The sequence below is a fragment of the Cyprinus carpio genome, chromosome B6 (assembly GCF_018340385.1).
Source record: "Cyprinus carpio isolate SPL01 chromosome B6, ASM1834038v1, whole genome shotgun sequence".
NCBI lineage: Eukaryota > Metazoa > Chordata > Actinopteri > Cypriniformes > Cyprinidae > Cyprinus > Cyprinus carpio.
Window position 1 is genome coordinate 6,426,149 of NC_056602.1, and position 24,028 is coordinate 6,450,176.

General features: G+C 37.5%; 3 protein-coding genes and 3 non-coding genes across 8 annotated transcripts; 1 reads left to right on the forward strand and 5 right to left on the reverse strand.

The window, feature by feature from the left end:
- Positions 1-525: 525 nt before the first annotated feature.
- LOC109062094 (intraflagellar transport protein 56) lies at positions 526-7,592 on the reverse strand. Its single transcript, XM_042725450.1, has 18 exons — positions 7,375-7,592; positions 7,083-7,177; positions 5,749-5,895; positions 5,587-5,679; positions 5,310-5,424; positions 4,994-5,043; positions 4,755-4,900; positions 4,417-4,588; positions 4,024-4,201; positions 3,877-3,932; positions 3,631-3,684; positions 3,477-3,540; positions 2,824-2,912; positions 2,657-2,740; positions 2,504-2,573; positions 2,185-2,291; positions 1,805-1,938; positions 526-849 (listed from the first exon to the last, which is right to left on the reverse strand). Exons 2-18 carry the CDS (start codon positions 7,083-7,085, stop codon positions 738-740), a joined length of 1,674 nt encoding a protein of 557 aa, XP_042581384.1. The 5' UTR covers positions 7,086-7,177; positions 7,375-7,592; the 3' UTR covers positions 526-737.
- A 93-nt stretch (positions 7,593-7,685) lies between these two features.
- trnar-ccu lies at positions 7,686-7,758 on the forward strand. The gene has a single exon. It is a non-coding gene; the product is annotated as a tRNA-Arg (tRNA).
- A 1,635-nt stretch (positions 7,759-9,393) lies between these two features.
- LOC109057033 (40S ribosomal protein SA) lies at positions 9,394-12,775 on the reverse strand. Its single transcript, XM_042725451.1, has 8 exons — positions 12,667-12,775; positions 11,874-12,045; positions 11,128-11,246; positions 10,584-10,829; positions 10,376-10,504; positions 9,813-9,981; positions 9,642-9,677; positions 9,394-9,549 (listed from the first exon to the last, which is right to left on the reverse strand). Exons 2-8 carry the CDS (start codon positions 12,004-12,006, stop codon positions 9,455-9,457), a joined length of 927 nt encoding a protein of 308 aa, XP_042581385.1. The 5' UTR covers positions 12,007-12,045; positions 12,667-12,775; the 3' UTR covers positions 9,394-9,454.
- Positions 10,920-11,058, reverse strand: LOC122137722. The gene has a single exon (XR_006155064.1). It is a non-coding gene; the product is annotated as a small nucleolar RNA SNORA62/SNORA6 family (small nucleolar RNA).
- LOC122137723 lies at positions 12,131-12,272 on the reverse strand. Its single transcript, XR_006155065.1, has one exon. It is a non-coding gene; the product is annotated as a small nucleolar RNA SNORA62/SNORA6 family (small nucleolar RNA).
- Positions 12,776-13,930: 1,155 nt separating the features above from the next.
- On the reverse strand, positions 13,931-23,983 carry LOC109062375 (mitochondrial glycine transporter B-like). 3 transcript variants are annotated; one of them, XM_042725455.1, is made up of 10 exons: positions 23,429-23,983; positions 22,981-23,064; positions 22,708-22,832; positions 21,759-21,834; positions 20,076-20,200; positions 19,143-19,227; positions 18,190-18,369; positions 17,918-18,086; positions 17,667-17,833; positions 13,931-16,185 (listed from the first exon to the last, which is right to left on the reverse strand). In XM_042725455.1, the coding sequence occupies exons 4-10, from the start codon at positions 21,807-21,809 to the stop codon at positions 16,063-16,065; spliced, it is 900 nt and encodes a 299-aa protein (XP_042581389.1). In that variant the 5' UTR covers positions 21,810-21,834; positions 22,708-22,832; positions 22,981-23,064; positions 23,429-23,983; the 3' UTR covers positions 13,931-16,062. The 3 variants fall into 3 exon arrangements, with proteins under 3 accessions (XP_042581389.1, XP_042581390.1, XP_018935018.1); XM_042725456.1 differs by lacking the exon at positions 23,429-23,983 and adding an exon at positions 23,272-23,326; XM_019079473.2 differs by lacking the exon at positions 21,759-21,834 and having other exon boundaries at positions 23,429-23,977.
- Between the last annotated feature and the right edge of the window lie 45 nt (positions 23,984-24,028).

Sequence of the window (24,028 nt, forward strand, 5' to 3'; positions counted from 1 at the left end):
TTATGAACAGAGACAACTTTTGATTTTAATAATGTATTAGTAAATGTCAAAATTAACAAACTTAGATTAACAAAAAAGATTTTCATTTTTGACTGCACTTACTATATGGTTAGGGTTAATTGCATGTGATTATGCATAATCGTTATTATAATAGTAAGTACATGTAACATGAGTAACAAGGACACCTTAAAATAAAGTGTTACCTCATTGTTAATTCATTTTAACAAATGGTTCCTTATTGTAAGGTGTTGCCAATAACAATTCAATATAATTTATTTTTCTTTTCTGATGCAATAACATATTATTTTTCTAATCTTTTCTGTTAGGTTGTCACAGCCTGTTTTGAAACAATTTAATTGTCTTAGTCATTGATATCACTTGTTCTTAAGGTGTACAAATATCATGCCTGAGCTTGATAAATATAACACAGATCTTCATAGCACTGTATACAATTTTATAAAACCTGTCAAATGAAGACATGTATTGTTCCCAAGCCCAAACAATAAAGGTTTATGTTACCTCAAGTAAGAAAAGATGTAAACTTTATTTGTTACATTGTCCATCTCACAGAAAACATTCACTGGCATGGATACATTGTAAATATAGTTTTCTCTTTCTAACAACTGAAAAAAAAAAAAAAAAAAAAAAAGATATGATTCTTATAACTAAGTAAATGTTTTAGTGTGGCTGCACTTATTGTAGCTTTCCAATAATAACTACTGCATTTGTAAATGCGATCAGAGAGCCACTCTGTTGTCTTTGGCCCATTTCTTCATGATGCGGATGATGTACTCAACTTGTGGGTTGCCAGTGCTCTTCAACATCGGCAAAACCTCCTTCAGTGTCTCTCTGAAAACAAAGCAAAAAAAAAAAAAATCATATATATATATATATATATATATATATATATATATGGGTGAGCTATGGCTGTTTTTAACCTTATAGTCTACTGTATCATATTTGATACATACTTTTCTAAGATCCCTAAATTATCAATATGATCAAAACTTTGCTGAAAAACCTGTTGTACACAGTTTACTACACTCCTTTGTCATCTGATTGACAGTTTAAAAAGTAATTCTAAAACGGCCCACCTTCAGGTTGTGGTACATGTGACTTTTTGTCCTAAAATCTTAAATCTGATTTTTATATAGCAATCATAAAAAAAATTTTTATATTGTTAGTGATATCTCAAGATGAACACTTATTAGATGGAAGCAACTAACTGTTAATTGATTATGCACAGATCTTTTCTTTTTTTTTTATATGAGTACAAATATGATACATCAGGCTTTTAAAGAATGTTTATTTGTACATCTCTCGGTCATCCTAGTATTGCATTGTATTGTATGTGTTGCCCCGAAATGAAAAGATCCCAGAATGTCTTCTTTTTGGCCATATAAATATCAGCAACTGCACCACTTTGCACATTTTTGCACGGCTTAAGCCTGAATAAAACAGCTGTGTTTTTTTCCTCCTCGAATGTGACTTCTTTATTTCTCACTTTATCATACTAAATGAGCAATAAAAGCCTGGTGTATCAAATATGATTCTCCAGAAAAAAGCAGATATGAATTTTTTTTTTTTTAATATTTTGCCTAAAGGTTCAATAAACGGTTCCATTTAAAATCAAATAAAAAAATATCTTTTTATGACTATTATTGCATATGTCAGGCTTTACTGGATTAAATGTAGAACTAATAGCTTTAATTTTAAGAATTTAGTTTCATAACCTGAACCAAATAATAAAAGCAGTTAAATTGCATTTGACACCTTATTCCTCAGGCATGTCACTGGTTCATACCTGGACTCTCGGCCTGCCAGAATGAGCTGGAAGATCCCGACACATGCTCCACGCTTCCCCTCCCAGTACTCAGGGTTTTGATCCAGTCTCTCTAGAGCATCAAATGCTTTAGCTGCATAATAGAACTGCCCCATCTGAAAAGAGCTCACGGAATAAATATAAATAATCGAATGAAACCTTCAGAAGAAAACACAACAAGCAGAATCAGGGCTGTAGAAACAACGGCCACAAACTTCGGTGGGCAGAACAAATATCAATGGTAAATGGTTATTCCACTATGGCTAGCACTCTACTGTTTTTAACACTGCCTTTACAGCCTTTATTAAAAAGCAATTAGTACCCAGCTGATATATGAATGAAAATGTGTTCAGAATCTGAACCTTGTAGCAGTCATTTGCGATGAGCTGCAGGAGGCTGAAAGGGTCAGATGAGGTTTCCAGTCTGAGATAGAGCTCCCAGGCCTGTCGAGCCTTCTGATTCATGATGTCTAGAACAGAGGAGGAGGATGACATCAGACAGCGAGAGGTCTCATGCGTCTACAGAAATGACTAATCAAAAAGAGTTGACGTGTAAAAGACGCTTCAAAAGACCATTCCAGTCATTCATCTTCATTAAAGTCAAAACTGAATTGTACTAGTCCAGAACAGGAGATCTGTTGGCCATGGTTCAAAACTTTCAAAGAAGTATAGGAGAACCTACAGCAGCGCGCCAACCAGCTCAGGTAAACATAATCATTCTTGATCTTCTCGTTCTGGATGAGCAGGAACACCTGTTCACATTAAATTCAGATTTAGTCATACTACTTGCAGATGGGTCCTAAATCATATTTACTGAACCACGGTTGTTCTGTACCTCTTCAGCCTCCCTGTAGTTTCCCAGGGCAGCCTTGGCCTGAGCGTAGTTAAAGTTGAATGCGTCGTCATTGTAGAAGTAACTCTGCAGGGAAGCAAGATAGATATTTGATGCTGATGTCTTTAATGCTTCTGCTTCCAGTCCAAACACTCTGAGATATGTAATACCTTGACTGAGTTGAGATATATAAGCACATCCTCAAACTGTTTCAGCAGGAAGAAGCAAGAGGCCATACACTGCCTGCCGGGTATCGTGTCTATAAGAAGAAAATAGACCATTAAATGTGTTTCACATGTCCAGGGCAAAGGGACATGCATTCCAACAGAAAACAAAAACAAAAGGATAGACCTCAAAGCTTGTTTTGTTGACAACAGAATCTCATAACAAATTTAGGGAGATGACGTTTGTGCGGAGCAGCATTTACTCCTAACCGAACCACTCTGAGACACTGAAAACATCAGCTGCTCGCGTGTAAATGAACACAGTGCTGCGCTTCCAGCACTCATCGGTTTGACATGAATCACACAAATGGCCAATTTTGGATTCAAAATAACGGTTTTGCATTCCTACATTAGGGACAAACACCATTTTAATAAAAAATATTTATAAAATAATATTTAATTTTCACCATGTCTGGTGCAAATGACATTTTGTAGTAAACAGAAAGGATATATAATTGAAAGCCATTTTGAGTCTAGGATGAGGCATAGTTTGTGCCAAGAAAACAAACTCTGACACTGGCTCCATTCCATACAGCACTGGGGCCCGGGTGCTGAACCAGCGCTAATATTGTTATTGTTAGCCTAAACAATGATGTTACCACATTCACTGGCTGAGCCTCCAACCAACTGGAAAAACTGCTGGGCAATTTTTAAATGGTCCCTCTGTAAAAATACACAAACATAGTTTTTTGGAAAACGTGCAAAGGCTTTGAGAGGAAATACTGTTATCTGATATATATAAACCTCACGAACCGATCCGATATCTTGTCCCAAAGCAGCATTCACCACCCCCTTCAGAATATATTCCTGTGAATGACACCAGAGGATAAAATGTCACCACTGGACCCAAAATGTATTTTAGTCATCAATTTTCATGTGAGGCATAAAAATGAAGATATGAAGAAAATGGTTATATATGGTGGAAAATATGATTTGATTAGTTTATAATTGTCAGTCCAGTAAAGAAAGGAGAAATAAACATTAGGGTGGACTAAATACCTGGGGTGTGGTGGGCTCAAGGTCTTTGATGAGTTTGTAGGCCTCCTGAATGTCATCTAAATGAGAGACGGCAAAGTTAATAACAAACCTGATAAGCCAGTCTCACTGTATCTGCTAAAGACAAGAGGCTACGCCTTATCGACATACCTTGTCTGAAATAGTAGATGACCAGGTTGAGTCTGGCCTCTGATATGACGTCAATCAGAGGAGGTAAAACCTGCAAGGCCCCCTCACCCCCACGAAACACAACCAGATTGTGCTGAATGAGCTCTTTAGCAAACTGAAACGAGCTGGAAGAGATATCCATCAGGTTCTTCAACTCCGTCTGAAGAGTCAAGAAGGAGAAAAAAAGGTTAATTAAAGGACTTAAAACCACCTTTCATTGTCAACAGACATGCATTTTATTTATTTCCACATCACGTTATAAATGAATTAATATTTGAATATTTTCATTTAGCAAGGACCCTTTAAATTGATCAAATGTGACAGTAAAGACATTTGCATCGTTACACAAAAATACTTGATAGTAGTGTAACTGACCTCAGCAGCTTTGCCATTGTAGAGTCTGAAGTGGTTGCAGGCTTTGAGGTTGAGGGCGATAGTAGAGTCAGGAATGCTCTGCAGATACACGGCCAAAACCTCCTGAGACACGTCATAGTAATCCAGCTTATAGTAACACAAAGCCACATACACATTCAGGGCCAGAAATTCTCTGCAGAATTGGAGAGAGACAGATCATTTGTCAATACTGATGCTGTGCTGTACAAAGAATGTGTTGACATTCCATATGTTATTATAGTATTGTACAAATGCATTGTTAGTCTTCTCAAAGGTTCTGGTTCATATGTTGATGCGATCACAATGTAGTTCTGAAGCACCTGTTCTGCAGTAAGATGCGTTTGTAGATATCAATGGCCTCCTGGTAATGAGAGCGCATATAATGAATGGAAGCCAAGCTCAGCTGATCCTCAGTCACGTCCTCCAGGTTCTGATGGAAACCCATCAGCTTCTTCTCATCACTGAACCACAGACAAGAACAAAGCAGATCTTATCATTATCAGCAGAAGCACTACCGTAATAATGTCTACTAGGGGATGAAATATTATGAAAAACTGACCTTATGAGCTAAATGAAAGAGCAGGCGATTCTGAAGCTGAGTTTTTGGCCCTGCAAAATACAGCATGTTATCATTTTTAATGATGTGCTACAAAAAAAAAAAAGTATGTATTTCTAAAAAATGCTGTTCTTTTTGATGATTTCAGAATGATTTCTGAAGGTTGCAGTAATGATGCTGAAAATTCAGCTTTACCATCACAGGAATAAATGACATTTTAGGATATATTCAAATGATTATAATATTACTGATTTTACTGTATTTGAAAAAAATCATCTTACAGACCCCAAACTTTAGTTTACAGTATGTGGAGACAAACCTTTTAATGCCGCCTCCTCGGCCTCTTTATAAAGCCCCAGGAAAAAGAGCGAACAGCCCAGATATACCCAGACATCCACCGGACACTCTGGCCTCAAAGTGAGGGCTTTGTACTCCTGAGTATATGTAAAAAGTAGGAATATGTCATGTTACAAACAACTCATTTCAAAAGACAGTCAGCCATAATGTCACACGGCCTCGCTCTTTGAAGGTGATTCATTCCCTAGTCAAGCATGACTGACTGCATCCAACATCCTGGTGTGTCTGCAGAATCTAACCTCCATTGCTCTCTTGTGGTCTCCCAAATGAAAGGCACAGAAGCCAATCCAAAGGTCTGCATGCTCCACTGACACTCCGCCATTACGCTGAAACTGGCATTACAGAGTTCATGTAAATATCATAGAGTTGTAATCTGAGATCCAATGTGCTTGTTTTCGTACCTCTAAGAGAGTCAGGGCTCCCAAATAGTCTCTTTGGTTTAGATAATCCTCAAGTCTTGGAATCCTTTTGCTCTTATTTTTCCGTTTCTTCTCATTAGAGCTGGTGGAGGCTTCACCACCCACGGCAGGTTTCATCCGAGACAAGAGCTTCAGAACAGAAACAAGATGCTGCTGTCAGGATGTATAACAGTTCAGATAAATTCTATTCATTTATTCTAATCATGTGTACACATAAATATTTATTCCAGTTTGTAATCTTTCATGCATATTGTACATACCTATTTATCCACTCATTTATGGCAACAAAATCTTTTTATTTGATCCTAAGCATATGCACATATTCTGCACATTTCAATTCTTTGGATATTATCTATGCAATGCAGCTTAGCGTTGCACAAAGTGAATGTTCCGTATGTAATTTATTTATTTGCATTTATTATTGTAGACAGCACATGGACCAAATGTACTATACTAATATTTACACTAGTGCCAATCAAAGGTTTTGTGTTTGTAAGACTTTTTAATTTTGAAATAGGTCTCCGTATGCTCATCAAGACTTCATTTATTTGATCAGAAATTAAATAAAAAATTGTGAATTGGTATTAACTTACTATTTTTATGTTATATAATGTAATTTATTCATGCAAAATTTCAGCATCATTACTCACATGATCCTTCAGGAATCATTCTTATATACTGATTTGACTATTATCAATAAGAACAGCACTTATTTGAAATAGAAATATTTTGTAATACTATAACTGTCTTCACTTTTGATCAATTTAATGCTTCTGAGCCAAATGAAATGGAACTATGAAACTCTATAAAACCTTCCGCTAAAATTATGTTCACTACTGTAATATGTCTTAATTTCTCAGGGGAACATTTAACTACTATCCTATCATATAGTGTGGGCACTTAAAAGAATTAAAGTTACCTAACTAAGCAAGATTAACGCAGAGTATTTGTTTGCTAAATGTTTTTATAAAAACAAAATGTGAAGGTCAATGATATAGATATAACCTATTTTAAATGGTTAACGTAGCTAGATATAATTAGAAAGAAGGGGATTAGATTAAGTAAGTTTAGTTGTTATAATAATAATAAAACTGTTACAGTTACGAGATATAACCAGCTCAACAAGTAACGTTAATACTAATGACAGCAGTAAACCTGTATGTAACCTAAAAAAAAGTGAGCACATTTTTAAAGTTCTTGAATTCATTCATATATTAAATTATGCCCACATAAAAATCACATTTATGCTTGCCTGCTCAGAACATTTTATTATGTGAACTTAATAATAATAACTATATTATGTTGTTGATACTCACCATGGTGATGATGCTTTACTGTCCACGAACACACGATCCTGAAACTAGGCTAGATTTAGCCAGTCCTTTTACTAGCACTCTTATCACCAGAAATCCTATAAAAGGAATCACTAGATTTACAAACAGCATCGATTTAGATGTCCGTTAATCCAGGAACAGTATTTCTGTAGATGAAGTGAACTAGCCAGAAAGCCTACTAGCTAGCATACTTGCTAAACGACTATGTTTAGGTGTGCGTACAAGATGTTTAGAAGATCTGCGTTTGCTTTTGAACAAACGCAAACGATCCTACCTCCTGAATTAAATCAAATTATACATAAATGTTCTCGTCATGTTGTTTAATGTTCTCTTGCTAATCTCGACTGCCATGTTTGGCTGCGCGGCATCACGATGTTGCTAAGCAACCCATTCTTCCACAGATCAATGACGAAGACCGCCATGTGATAGGATTCATGCGCATCGCTCTGCCTTGTGTTTTTAATCAAAATATGGTTAAAATATAACATAAATATGGAAGGAAATATCTAAAAGTTTATCCACCGGAAATACACGTGTTTGTTATATATATAAACAAGTTAAATCTTTCCGAGGACTCCTACAGGAGCCCCAGTGGCCTAATGGATAAGGCACTGGCCTCCTAAGCCAGGGATTGTGGGTTCGAGTCCCATCTGGGGTGGAATGTTTTCGTTACCTTAAAAACCAAAACCGCGACAATTATTTGATTCATACATATATCAATAATGATATCCATGCAAAAGTGCTCATCAACTAATCCTAAAACAGCCAAATCTGAGTCACCCAGACACTTTACATTCTTAAACCAGGGTTTCTGGAAGGTAAATGTAAGACCAAACAAATCAAATTTAACGGAAAAAAGAGAAACAAATGTCCTCTAAATGTAATTGTCTAGGGAGCAATGTTAGCAACACTTCATAGTTTGAAAATACAACTTCCAACATACCTCTGTTCCAACCACTAGAATATGAAAATAACTTTTACTTTACCTTCTGATCGCACTGCAAAAAGTGACATTTGTCTGCAGTATTTTTGTTGTTTTGCAGTGCAAATGTCATTAAAACAAAACCAACATTTGCCACACCATGACTTTATGATTTTAACCTTTTAAGGCCTTACTTTGCAAAAGGTTTAAGACTTTAATAGCTGCACAAACACTGAAAACTGTTTGGATTTCAATAAGATGGCTCTCGTCATTTTGAAAACTGTCAAAACTAAACACTGCAAATTGAATTTTGACTTCATTGGTCAAACACTGAATGGCTGCTACCCAATGCAATCAGTCAATCAAATGTCTACAAAACAAGCTTAACCCCCCTTAACTGTCACAGTACCACCTGTGGGACGCTTGGCGCTCTTTTTGTTGTCCTTTTTCTCTATAAAATCTTTTAGTAATCATCATAAATTATATAGCATTTGAAAGCTTAGAAGCCCAAGATTTATCCTGTGAAAACCATTTGGAAATCATATATTGCGTTACCATGGAAATGGTACTTTAAAATCTTATGGTGGTCTCCTCCCCCTTAGTGGGCAGTGTCAAGTGTCATATTACAAAATGCATTACGGTCTTTTTGAATCAAAACTTTTTATAATCTTGGCAACAAACATATCATTGGAAAGGTCTGAGTCTCTGGATTCCATATTTGGTGGTTTTTTTGAGATAGAACTAAAATTGACAGAGAAATCTGGAGAAAAATTCATTAAACAAAAAAAGTAGTTCTGATGGCTCCCAGTGGCTGTTTGTGGTATGACGCCCTAAATAAAATCTCACAGGAACCTCAATTTTTTTCATATCAACTTCAAATTTGAAACATAAAAAAAAATCCACTTTTGCCAAATTCTGCCAATTTTCTTCTTTAAAAAGAGACCAACTTTAGGCTTATATTCTAAAGTGTTCATAAATTACAACAATTTAAGTTTGGATAGTGCACTTTAATGCCTATTTTAAAAAATAGGGGGTGACAGTTAAAGGGTTAATACATAATACCCAGTTAGGGTTTTTTGAACACTATTCAGCTGACCATTAAGCCATTTCTGTACCAGTCTGTGATCCTGTGGCTCAGTGGTAGAGTATTGTATTATCAGTGCAAAAGGTTGTGGGTTCAATTCCCAGGAAGCACGTTAGGTAAAAAAAGTTAGCCTGAATGCACTGTAAGTCGCTTTGGATAAAAGCGTCTGCTAAATGCATAAATGTAAATTTCACATAAGACCTGCCCATCTGCATTTTTTGGTGTCATTCCAATCACACTACATGGCTAGACTCTATAATCAGAAATAAGCTCAAGAAACCACCATATCAGAAACAAGGTTTTAACCAACCAAATTTATTATTTTCACAAGCATGGTTAACGCTTCTCTTAAGACCAGTCTGCAGTGGTGCCGCCCCAGTCTCCGGCCTGAGCTGTGGGAGCAGCAGACCAGTCCTCAGTGGCAGGCTGAGCACTCCAGTCCTCTGTTGACGAGACAGAAATTCTAGATTACACCAAATGTTACACACATCATTTTGTATTGTGCATTTCATGCTACTAAACAGGAAAACCTTACCTGCGAACACCTCAGCTGGTGCAGCTTTGGCAGGAGCTAAGGAGAAGAGTCGATTAGTTCACAATTTTCACGTTCAGTTGAAATTAGCATAATTAAATTTCCAAAATTGTTTGTATTTTGCATTTACCAACTGTAACATCTGGGGAAACAAGTCTACTAGAAGCAGCTTACCCTCAATGCTAGCTGGGAACTGCTGGATGGGCACAGATGGAACCTGAACACCTTCAGACCAGTCAGCAACCTCAGGCTGGTTGAAGTCGGGCACAGGAGCGGTCCATTCTCCCTGGAACTCCTCCTTTCCTACAGCCTTCTCTGCAGCGGCCTGCTCTTCCTTCTCAATCTAAAGGTAAAGCAGAGAACCAGTGACAATTAGCACACTTTTAATAGTAAACAAAGCAACATCAAGCTACACGGGAAGTGATTCTGAATATTGGTTGGCTGTATTTAAATTAGACATCAGCTTTACAGCAGATAAATTTTAAGCTTTCAACAATTTTTTTTTTATACATTTCAAGGTTGGGGAAAAAATAAATTATATTCAAATAAAAGTGTCAATCTTACAAAACAAGTCCTTAATTTGCCCAAAACAAATGACGACACCTTAATCTTGTCTGGATGTAAACGGAAAGATGCATATTTACCACAAAAGGATTTATGAATTAGTGAAATTCTTGGCCTGATTATGAATACATGGATGAGAAAAACAAACAGTATAAGAATATTTTGCATCGTACCTCCTCAGGATCTCTGTAGAAGTACAGATCCGGCATGACCTCCCATGGGTGCTCCCTGGAGATGGTGCCCCTCATCCTCAGCACTTCTCTGGCCAACATCCACCACATCAAACCCACAGAGTGGGGACCCTAAAACACAACATTTAAAAGCTTATAACCAGACAGAACAAAAACCACTTGGATGAAGAGTTCAGTTTCTCATTAGTACCTTGTTGTTGCATGGAATGGCAATGTCGACGTATCTCAGAGGAGAGTCGGTGTTGCAGAGGGCAATGGTTGGGATGTTGACATAAGAGGCTTCAGTCAGCGGCTGGTGGTCAGCACGAGGATCTGTCACGATCAGGAGGCGGGGCTCCCTGAAAGCAGCCTGAATCTGATTGGTGAAGGTTCCAGGAGTGAAACGACCAGCGAAGGTGGTCGCGCCAGTGGCAGAGGCGAACTTGAGCACAGCTCTCTGACAGGAAAGAACAGTGAGGTTTAACATCAGTAAAATCAGCAGTCAAGTTCACAAAGAACGTATCCAGTGTAAGTGAAAGAATAAAAGCATTGTGGCTCAGGTTACTATCAAACCCCAGTCATGGGGCAAAACCCTCATGGTGTTAGCGAAATCCCGGCCAAGTCACTCTAGCACATTTCCGACACCCAAACACCGACAGCAGTGCCAGGTTTTAATAATGTGCCTGGTTAAACGGCTCTTTGGATTTTTAATTTTAAGCTGCTGACAATGACTAGACACGGAGTGTGTCAATTACCTGGCCAGTGTTTCTGGAGGAGATAACGCAAACATCAGCTGGATTCTCGATGGCAACAATGGCACGAGCAGCCAACAGCAGTTTCTCCCAAGTCTTCTTTAGATTGATGATGTACACGCCTGCAGAAATGCAAGAGTCAGCAGTTATACTGGGGGGTTCCTAAACTTTGACAAAATATTTCTTAAAGCACCCGAGATTTTACAGGGAAAGTTCACCCAAAAAATTAAATTTGTCATTTATTACTCACCCTCATGTCATTCCAAACTGGACCGTTCGTCATCATTGGTTTAATAATTGTTAATGTATGAGATTAATTTGTGTTCAAATATGAAATTAATCTTTATACTATGTGTTGTGAGACTCTCATGAACGGAAGAAAAGCCTTTCATGGCGCACAAAAAGTATTCTTGTAGGAACAAAGGTCTTACGGGTTTGGAATGACATGAAGGGGGGAGTAATTAATGACATTTTTGGGTGAACTATCTCTTTAATAAATATTCCCATAAATTAACACAGGCAAAGGCTTTATTAGATATGATAACTAACACCAAGCCATATTGATATTTTTATTTTTTTTTGAATTACAACCCTGTTTTACACTTTGTAATTTTACCTTGGATTTTAATTAACTCTCAAACCACCTGCAGTTCCCTCACAACCCCTTGTAAGTTACACTAACCGACAAAGATTGATAAAGCCCCAGAAAGGCATGTTGCAGCCAGATCCCCCAAATCTGCACTTCTTACCGTCACTCTTTCTCTTGTAGACGTACTGCTCCATCTGGAAGTCCAGGTTGGTTCCTCCCAGATGGGTTCCTGCTGCCAGGAACTTCAGCACATCCTCCTCCTTCATCTGAAGGACATCCAGACCTCCGGACATCGTGACCACTTTCCCTGCGTAACGAGTTTAGTGGGTAAGCTGGAAGGAAACAAGAGCGTATAGATACATGGCTTAGCCTGGAAGAAACCGACAAGGAGAATAAGTATTTAGAAGCAATTTGGATGAATGTAGCTCAGGTCGCTATCAAACCCCAGTCATGGGGCGCATCAGCCCTACTGGTGTTAGCGAAAACCCGGCTGTATCACTTTAGCACACTTCCGACACCTGAACACCCACAGCAGTGCGAGGCTTTAACGGTGTGCATGATCCTCACAGAACGTAGAGACATCTCGCATCACCGATAGCGCGTCAGATGCTATACTTTACCGCGCTAACTCACTGAGTAAACGTCAAACTTATTTCAACAATCAACTAAAAGAAAGTTCAAAGTTATGTAGACATTTGATGTCAAACTACTCAATTGTTAATTTTTCTTACGATTATCCACCAAGCGCGCTACACTGACTGTAGACGAGCACGCGCTTCCCAGCGTGAGATTACACGTTGCGATTCAGGCCTTCATATTTCTTTTTAGGAAATCTGACGCAAACTTCAAATTTAACATGATATTTGATTTATATTGGTAATTATGGCCTTTATTGAAGTAGTTCGACTCCAGTAGACGTTTAAAATCGACAAAATTATAGATTTTATGCTCACCACGAGACAACGCCGTATGGAGTTCTGCACCTCACGGCAAAAAGAGGGCGGGATGAGGAAATGACGTACATTATATACCCGAGTGTCCACCAATCACACTGGGGGATTTCTTGCTCTTCGCTTTCCTTCTGTTTAATCAAAGTAACATACTAACTTTTACCCCTAGCGGCGGTGGAGGATTTCACACGCGAGACATCAGTCAGTTGTTGATCTTTGTTTGGTGAAGTGAATAGGGCTGGTCCTCAAAACGTTAAAATTACACACACACACCATCAACAATATAGTGAGTACAAATCAGATTAGTTATGTTTTTGTAGTTTTGTAAAATTAATAAATTGTTTTGTTACTTGAAATAAAACAAACATTTACTGAAATGTAATTAAAAAAATTATATATATATATTTTATTGCCAAACAACTGTCCTAATTTTCATTTAATGCAGCTTTATTTGATATACTAAAAATAAAACTAACCCAAAAATGATTTAAACTTCATATACATATTCAAATGATAATAATATTAATAACAATAAATTACAAAAAACAACAGAATTACTAAAACTTACACTAAAATTAAAATGAATTCAGAATATGAATTAAAAAATATATAATGGTATCTCAATTGAACTAAAATAGCAGTAGGCAATGTTAACAAACACATACATAAAATGAAATAAAAAATAAACTGTAAAATTGGAAATATGGCATTTTAAATGAATTGTCTTCAATTAATTGTTTTATGTATTGTTCATTCATCCATGTAAAATCCATCAAATAGCAGTACAAGTCTAATGTCTGCATTCTGGTTTATGCTGGATATTTTTATGATATCATTATTATTTCCTTGGGGAGCTGTTTTTTAATAACTACTGTATGCTTGAGTCATTTTGCAGTTAGGTAAATAAAATCTGACAGAATTCTAACGAAGTCTGGTGTCTGTGTTATAATTACTGCTCCCTGTGTGACGCGTGTCACTGCAGTGCTTCAGTCCCTCTGGTGTCCTCATACCTGACCCCCTTTACACTGTCTGGCAGCCCGTCTGGGACTCTGAGCTGTCAGACCGTCAGGGTTTATACCATCAGCAGCACCCAGCAGAGCACAGAATAACAGAGGAGCAAGATCATGTTGTGCCATGTTAACAGTATGCAATTATTTTCTGTTTTTTTTTTTTTTTTTTTTTCACTAGAAAAACTAGTGTGATAAAACTCAATGACAAATGCTAAAAATGTAGTGTAGGTTACAAAACCACCTGCACAAAACAACCATTTATAAACAGTCCAGATTTATTCACTTATTAACATAGGCACGACATTTGCTTGTGCAAATATTCTCACATACAGACAAAATATCAACAATAATGGCCATAAGAAATGCTGAAGAGAGGATACTGATTGTATGAAAGCAAAAGAGTATCTCCACAGACCAGCACAAAGCACAATGGCTTACATAGCAACATGTGACCAACACACACACCACTCGGATTCAGTCTGAATGCAGTCAACTTCACTGAGTTTAAAGTACTTTCACAAACTATATGCATGTAGTGTGCAGTGTGACCGGAACTTGAGAACCCTCTTAACTGATATAAAACTAGTGTATCACTTGGCTCCTGCAGCAGATAATCTTGCTAATCTAATTCATTTTAATCAAGGACTTTTAAAACAAATTGTTAACTGAATTTAGCAAACTAAATGAAATTATAATTACTTGCGTATATCAAATTTAAAAGATCAAAGTCATTTGACGTATATGGTAATAATGATTCCTGTAGTACAAGTCCTATGGGATCGACACTGACCAGTGCACATACAGTACGAACCCTCAAAGTATAGGAAGTGGCAAATGGCAAAGTACTATCACCAAGACAACTGAGAGAACAAGAAAGCCAAAGGCTTATGGGGTGAATTTCATGAAAACATGTCCACATGATATTAATACCAAAATTTCAAGAGGAAAAAATAAACAAAAACAAAAGAAAGACATTATATTTGGCTTAAATAAATCAAAATCTATTTCAGATCCATTAAGAATTTTGCACTGTGACATTATTTACAAGACAATTAAGCATATTTCCCCTAAGTACACATTACTGTAATTTTATTAGAATTTTTCTCCCCTTTTTAAAGGTTTTATACTACAAATTACTGTAATTTGCTGATTAAAAAAAAACTTTAAAGGCAATATGAAAAAGACTACCATGGTGGAATGAACGGACTACTTAACTGAAACAAAAATAATGCCTCAATGCCAAAAATCCTAATAGTTTTTAAGGGTGAACAGCTACCCGGACATGTTTTTGGCAGTCTTCCTAAAATTCCCCCTATGGGTCATGTGGAATTAACATTACACTGTTGTGTTCACACTGAGCACCACACTAAGGTCAACACGACAAATTGTCGGTCAAAATGATCTGACAATTCATTTGCAAGTACGCTAAACGAAGTATTGTAAATTCTCACTGATACGTTCCACTTCAAATATTGTTTTCTCAGGAACTATAACACTTGTTCTCCCGTTTCTTTAATAAATATTAAATGTTTCTCCAGGTCTTTCAAAGTCTCATTCAATCCAAATCCTGGCTTTGTGCCCAGGAGCGAGCGTTCAAGAAAATAAAAAACCCGGTGTACTGGAATGCACTGATAAACCCACAGAGTCGCACAGCACAGGAAATCAGCAGAACGGCACAAATCATCACATAGAGACGTGCAATAACAGTCGGAGTGGAGTATGTTGGAGATGAGACAGTCATGTGTTGTCAGTTCAGTTTCTCAGCTCTGGAGTAATTTGGTCTGATTGTCGGAGCACTGGAGTATTATGTCAACATGTCTTTGTAAGACCAGTCTTAAACACCCACTAAGCCTCATCCTTGACTAAAAAGGATTTAACTCAGAGGACCATGCTTAAGAACTATCTCAGACACACGAGTCCACAGACTCATGGGTTTCTGAGAACCCTGCAAAGGTGGGCACTTTTTTAATGACACGGAGACATGTGGTATTCTAAGGTTAGTTGCCAAAAGGGGGACATCTTCCTGTAAAAGGAGTGTTTTCTTGTGAGCTAACAGCACATGATTCAGCAGTCTCTCATTGGTATTCTTCAGTGCAGACCCCTGTCTCAATATGCAGGCGTCAACAAGGCAGACAAACTCACAATGTGGCAATTTAGGAATGTCATGGGGTAACGATTCACTGCACCTGAAAACACGAACACACAAAGACACACACACACATACAAACACACGTGCGCGCAACCCTACGATTACCAGTACCCCAGCCAACACTAGCTGCTTTTGTTTTGATCAAGCCTTCAAGGATAATAGAACGCCATCTTTTCACCAAAAGCACACACTCCTGTAACGGACACAAACAGGTCCACACATAAAGTGCGTCGGGTGTCTTTAGGACTTCAGTCCCATGCGTGCCATCAGCTGCTCGTACACAGTCCAGGCCATGGCTGCCATGAGGGTTCTCCTCAGAGAACGAGGAACCGCTCCTCGAAAGAACCCGCTCAAGCCATGCTTCTAAAATCGGAGAGAGAGAGAATAAGAATTAAAATGATGCAACTGACTTTAAAAAGACTTTAATCTACTGACAAAACCATGACTTAAGAAACTGACACACAGTATGAAGTCCACATATAAGTGTGCCAGATGTGTTTAAAAACAGAGTTTCAGAAAATACAAAACAACATTCAGAATTTAATTTCTGTAATGTGACAGTCTAGTTTGAAACAGAAAATTCAGATGAAAATGATGTTGGGTGGGACTTAATATTATCTGTGAGCACTTGACTAGATAATGAAAAGTGGAAACGTGAAAGGATGTGATATTATTAAGTTCATATTATCTTTCGGCTACATCCTCAGAAGTCACTCTAGATGTAGAAATATATATATTTATAAAAAAAGCTTATGCCAACAAACATTTTCTTTAAGAATAAATGTTGCACAAGGCAAGGAACATTTATTAAGAAAGTAAATATGATACACTACAGTACAGTAAAATACACCAATTAGTAATTATGAAATAATATTACAGTTTAAAATAACTATTTTTTGTGTTAATATATTTTAAAATGTAATTAATTCCTGTGGGCAAATCTGAATTTTCAGCATCATTACTCCAGTCTTCAGGGTCATACAATCCGTCAGTCAATCTATTATGCTTATTTGATGCTTAATTTCTTAAAAAACATTTCTTATAATTATCAATATTATTATAATGGTTTTAAAAAAATTTGTGGAAACTGTGATCATTTTTTATTTTTTTTCAGGATTCTTTGATGATTAGAAAGTTAAAAGCAGAATTTATTTGAAACAGTTTTTTTTTTGTAACAATGTTTTACTGTTACTTTTAATCAATTAAATGCATCATCCCTGAACAAAAATAAATAAATATTTTTTTCACACCCAAAAAAAAACAAAAAAAAAACAAAGCAAATTACTGATCCCAAACTGTGTGTGTGGTAATAGTGTTGTATGCCACATGTATATATATGTGACCCAGGTCCACAAAACTAGACATAAGGGTAAATTTTTGAAATTGAGATTTATACATCATCTGAAAGCTGATTGAATAAGCTTTCCATTGACATATGGTTTGTTAGGACAATATTTGCCTGGGATATAACTATTTGTAAATCTGGAATCTGATGGTGCAAAAAAAAAAAAAAAAAAAAGAAAAAAATCAAAATATTGAGAAAATCGCCTTTAAAGGCGTCCAAATGAAGTTCTTAGCAATGCAAAATCAAGTTTTGACACATTTACGGTAGGAAATTTTCAAAATATCTTTTACTTAATATCCTAATGATTTTTGGCGTAAAAGAAAAATGGATAATTTTGACCAATACAATGTATTGTTGGCTATTGCTACAAATATACCCATGCTACTTATGAATGGTTTTGTGCTCCAGGGTCACATATATGGTAATGGCAATGGTATTGTGTTTAAAATTTTGTGTTTAAAAAGACTTCAAAAGGTCAACAAGTATGATTTATGCTTACCTCATAAACGTGGCGTACAGCGTCGCTGGTCTTGGGATACAACGTTGGGCTCACTTGCATGTGAGTTTTGATCACATCTGCTGGCTGAGTGGCTAGAGAGGCCAAAATACCAGCCACTACACCACAGCCAAAATTAACCAGTGGGACAAAGGAGGACGAGCTGATCTCTGAGTGCATAAGAGAGAGAAGACTTCATTACACAATGTCATATCCTCAGATCACATCACAATCGTGACTGATCAGAATCTCACCCTCTGGCAAAGCCTTTTTGGCCTGGCTGTAGAACATGACATAGATGCCAGAGAACGGGGCGTCTCTGAGCAGAGTCGCTGTGAGCCCGGAGTAAAGAACCCTGGGACCTTCATTCTGACACACACTTTTAAGGGCTCCAGCTACGCTTATGTAATTGTACCGCCCGCTCTGAAATAAAACATGCAACTTTGAATAACACACAGATACGACAGAAAACATGCATTTTCAATGTGCATACAGTACAGTGTCAGAGTGCAGTAATGATCCTCACCTCAAAACGAGTCTTAATGACTGTGATGGGCAGCATGGCTACACCTGCCACACAACGAGCCCCTGCCCCTAGCAACACCGCCTCCCCAGCACTCGGAGACCTATCCTGGAAGAAGTGCTGCTTCAGCGAGTAAAATGTGCTGAAGTAGATCCCTACACCAGGGATACAGCGCATGAATGACTGTAGGACAGAAAAAGGGACAAGTGAGACAACTATAGTATTTGATATACAAAAATAAATAAATAGTGATGAACTGAAATTTTGGCCAACACTAATTTTTGGTTTTGGGCCTAAATCATTGACCAAAACAGTGACATTTAATTAGTTTCTCTGATGTTTGGCTGTGTCAGTGTCTGTTTCATGCACACAATGTGAATAAACTACAACAGGCAAACGTGTCAGCTGTATGATTGAATTCTAGAGCTGGATTAACAATATTGATTTTTTTGTTTTTAATTGATTCTGATATGGATTCTTAAATCTCAAGATCAATCTTTTAGTCTTTTCTGTTGATGCGTGAACTTTCAAAACATTATTTGTAGGGCACCTACCAGCCAATAATCACAAAAATCCTTGTGCTTTTAATATAAATCACTCTCAGCTTTCAAATTCAGCCAATTTTATCATGAAATATAAACAAGTCATGTGGTTTTGAGGCTCTTTAATGTGGCATAATAACTGTAGCACCTGTAGCATAATCATCTCTTACACTTTACTACTAGTTGCAGCACAAAATAAATATGAAGAAAGAGTATTTTTAATCTTTATAACATTATATTCCTCACAGGACAACAGGATTTTTGTTCGTGCCACATTAAATACATCATCTACAGTTGAAATTCAATGAAGAATTGGATAAATGTCTGAGATCAGAACACTGATGCTCATTGTGAGATCAAACAGTAAGCAAGGACCAAAGGAAATGGACACATCAGCCAATACACTTGACTCACCGGTGAAACCCCCTTCCACAGGCCTAGCAGCTTCTCTGTGCGGATCACGTTGAAAAAGACTGTAATCATCCCCACTTTAGGAGCACTGAGAGACAAAGACAAAAATACAAATGGTCACGATGGACACAGACAGAGAGACAAAGAAGGGCGAAAACAGACAGAACAAGCAAAACATCTCTGCATTTAGATGGCTTGCTGAGCATATGAGGACACATAATTTGACATGGGTAACATGTTATCCTCTGCAAAGCTGAGAGAGGCAGACAATTTAATAACGGAGCACTCCCACACAGCATACAGAGAGGATGCAGTTATATAAACATGACACTCGTATCTCACCAATAAAATAAAAAAATAATAATAATACAGGCTAAAACCTCACAGTTGTCACAACAACCAAAAACACTGAACAAACCAAAAGCAAGCAATTGTTGCCAATAAAAGTTGCTATGTGGTTGCTTACTAGCTCAAGTCAAGTTGATTCCAAAATCTATGAAATTTTGGATCTGTAGATATGCCTTGGGTGTCGTTTTAATGTTAGTTTACAGAATTTGTATCAGTTTTATCAGCCACTGACGAAAATCCCAACTACATTTGCTGAAATCACTAACTTTAAGCATGCTTTAGCAAACACCACAAAAATACTAGCTATCAGTATTGGGCAAAATTGGGATATAACATTGTTTCTCTTTAAAGGACTGAAGTTGTTTTAATCTACGTCATACTATGCTAAATTAGCTCTTAGTCAGAAGGACAACAGAAATGATTAATGCATATTAACTATGCAAGACATGTTTATTATCTGTCAATCAAGTCCTTGACATCTAATACCAGACAAAGATCAGGGCGAAAGGACAGCAGCCTAACTGCAGGCTTATGTCTAGACACGGTCAGCGAGGGTCACAGCAGGCATGTCGATCAGTGGCGTCTCACCCTGGGTGCATGTTGTTGTGCAGGGTCTGCAGTCTGGTCTTCACCAGATCCAGCGGCTGGAACAGCAGAGTGGAGCAGGTGCCGCTGAGAGAGCCGCACATGAAGGCCTTCAGGGCAGGATGAGCCTGAGAGAACAAACCCAGAAAGACAGAATCTGAGCAAACGAGGACTGAAGGAGGAGACAAAGGTTAAAGTTAGAAAAGAGTATAAATGGATTTATATAAAATGTGGGGTGACAGCAGAAGAGAAGTCAAATGGTTTTGAGATGAACAGAAAGATTAGATGATAAAACTACAGTTTAAGAGAATACAATTCAGGCAGCACTTTAAAGGGGACATATTCAACACTGTTCTACCATTTTGCTTTTCCTTTAAGTCCACTTTACATGTTAGTTCAACAAAACAGTCACAGTCACCCTTCGAATTAAGCCGAGGCTTCCAGAAATGGTGTTGAATCTCTTTTTCTGCGTTTTATATTGGGAGTACAATTTGTAAAGGTGTATTTTAGCATATACATACACTCATATCTCCAGATGTGTGTGTGTATAAAAGACAAATGCGACTTATTTGTATGTTTTTTTTTAGGTCTGTTATTTACTTTCACTTTACTGACCTGTCCTCGTGAATATTATATTTTTGTCATGTTTCCTACTCACAGCTGGTTGTATGTCTACATCTTTCTTTGTTTAGATTTTTTTTTACTACAAAATAAAATAAAAGTTTGGTTTTACTTGAATTTATGACCTAAAATGTAATATTCTGTTGTAACAGGATTTTTTTTTATTTACATTTTTTTTTTTTTTTTTTTATTTATTTTTTTTTTTTTATGTTTAAAATGTTTTTTTTACATGGGGGGGAGGGGTTAATTTTGGAAAATATAAATTAAATAAATATAAATATAAAACAGAACTAAATAAATCATTCAAATAAATCATACAAATCAAAAAATAAAAATTAAAAGAGGGCTCGAAACATAAACATGGGCGGTCATATGCTAATATGCTCATGATTATGATGTCATAACCATGATGATTCCTTATGATGAAAAACATTTTTGCAGCTTGTTTTTCATTACCTTTCTGAGTGGGCTAGGAAGGGAGCTATGCACTGTAAAAAGTTATTTCAAAAAAGCAGAATAACACTGTTTTCCAAGTTATGCCCCCTTTAACAGGCTTGGGTACAAAAACTACCTTCATTTTCTCAGCACAACAGTCACCATCTACTGCAACAGCACTAAAAACACCACAGTGACCAACACTGACATCCCAGATAAAAGGATATTCTCACGCACTGAATACCAATCCAACATTTGGTGCCCTGCATGGACACCAAACCTTCAAATACACTGTGTTATTTACATGTACATTTATGCAAATGAAAAAAAAAAATAGTTTGTGTAAGTGTGCATGACCACACATACACATGAACGCACTTCAAAATAGACCATAATAGAGAATCACACCAAACACAGATGCACAACCACACACTGACACCGTCAGCATCATCACACACACACACTGACATGCACATCCAGACTGAAGCGCTGGCGACAGGCTCCTCAGAGCGCTGAGATTCATTTAGAAGCATGAAATCAGCAAGACATGAGTGATGGGCAGACACACACAACTGCACAGAGAAAAAAAATAGTGGAGAAAAAAGTGGTGCACTGACTAATCTGCCCTACCTTTCCCAGGCTGCTGGCAGATTTGGGCTGAGGGTCGTTTTTCTCTTGCATCTCTCTCTCACTCTTTCTGCTGCCGCTAACAGCACATGACAGAGTAAGCCCCCATCTCTCTCCTCTCAAACACAATGCCCACAAATCTCTCCTTAACCCCCTCCCACCCAACAGCAAGAGATTTAATGGCTTAATCCACAAGCTTCCTTGCTTGCCGATCTCAGCGCTGGTTTTCCGCACTCCTTATCGCACATCCATGGTTTCAGTCCCTCCGTTTCGTTTGTGTTCCAGAACAAGTGCTTTCAGCACAGCGCGAGTCATGCAGTTGCCGAAGGCATATGTATATGTGCGTGAGTGTGTGCTTGCGTGGATGTGACACAGGAAATGTGGGTCATACATTGGATGCATGTATCCTATTATTCCAACATAGGTTCAGCCGGGTTGCACAACAAAGAAAAACAATGACTTTGGGATCTTCATATGCCTTTTACACATAAAAATGGCTTTGTGCTGGGCAAAACAGTGTCGTCAAAACATATTCACACTCCCTCAGACTTCTATTACAAATAAGACATGAAAAAAAAAATATGATTGCTTTTCTCTGCTAATGATAGACTGAAATGTCAGCCAAACCGGTTATTTGGCAGGCATTCAGGCATTTTGAGACAATCAGCATCAGCTGGTGATGACTATGCCACATGTGAAAGTTTCTGGATCAGTTTAAACATACAACTGCTTTCTTAATGATGCATCCACATTATGTTATACCCACTAATTACCCTGACTGGCCCGCTAAATCAACTTTAAGGTTTTCAATGGGCTTTTTAGTACCCAATCAGGATAAGTAGTTTAATGTCAGACTATTTTATTATATTCATCTTTTGGTTATTGAGCATTTCACATTTAACTTCAGTAGAACAGCTCTACATTAAAGCACACACCCCTAGCACCAACTCACCAGGGCTATCTCCATTGCAGATGGAGAGGAGGATGAGGTTTGAACAGAGGAAGAGCTCAACTCCCTCCTTTTGACCTCTTCTATGGCCGTTGTGATGTGTTGGACGCCAAAGCTTTGATTCCAGACTGCATGAGGGAGAAATTAATTTAATACCCAACCCACTGCTACCATCATACACGACCAAACACACAATCAAGAAAAAGAACTGTTGTATATTAGAGTTTCGTGTGTTAGAGATTAGTGTGTCAGATTTAAGTTACATTTTATGTTTACCTGTCTGTTAAGGACCGAAGAAGAAGAGTGAATGAGGACTGATCTTCATCATGATTCTCGCGCTTTCTGTCACTTTACACACAGCTGTCAACAGTACATACAGCGACGACAAATTCAGATACAGAAACCAGCATTTAAATAATAAAATATGACATAAGCATGTAGAAACTTGCAGCAAATCACAGAATTGTCAAATAAAAATAACTATTAAAGCACATCTTAGTAAAAGCTAATGATAATTTCTATAGCCCAGCATACTTCGTTTCAAATATCCTGCAGCTGCTAACTTACCAACTGCTTCGTAAAATACAAAACTGGCAATAAACACACTGGAAAATATTATCGGGAAAAAAGGTGGCGCAACACACGTCAGCTGATTTCTGTCAGTTAAGTTAGCCGGTAAAGCTAACAGTCACCTCTCAAGCTATTATAAAGCCATAAACTTTACCTTACACACAGTTGTTCCGTTTTCCGGTATCTCCAAAAGATTGCGTATTTTCGTTTCAAGCAATCAATGTTTGTTGAAGTAGAGGTGAAACAGCAGGCGTACGTTACACAACAGTTTTCAAAAACACGTTCCTGCGGTGAGACCGTGAGCACAGCGTAGAGTTCGGAGTTACGCTCGCGCGAGAAAGTTGTACGTTGTTTGCGTAACTCATACGCACTGTTTGCGCAGTCTGCAGAACAACGGGCAAGAACCGGTTTTAGCTCGATTATTCCAGCGGTGCAGGTCACACGTGCTCCGGGGAGAGACGCTTGATGCCCCCCACTGGAACACGGAGGTAAATATCTCTCCAAACTCCTAACACTTGAAATAAATTAATGTTAAGCCTTTGTTAAAAATACTTCTTTTTAAATTGTCCTCCAAGACATAAATAGAGACTGGACTTTATTACTGGCATTGGTCATTGACTGATGAAAAACCCACCAAGAGCCTAACTCAGAAGCTAATTTAAAATAAAGTACAGTAAATTTATCACAGAGGAAGCTTACACAAGCAACATATACATACACACACACCTCTTCAGTCTTATGTGTTATTATCTTT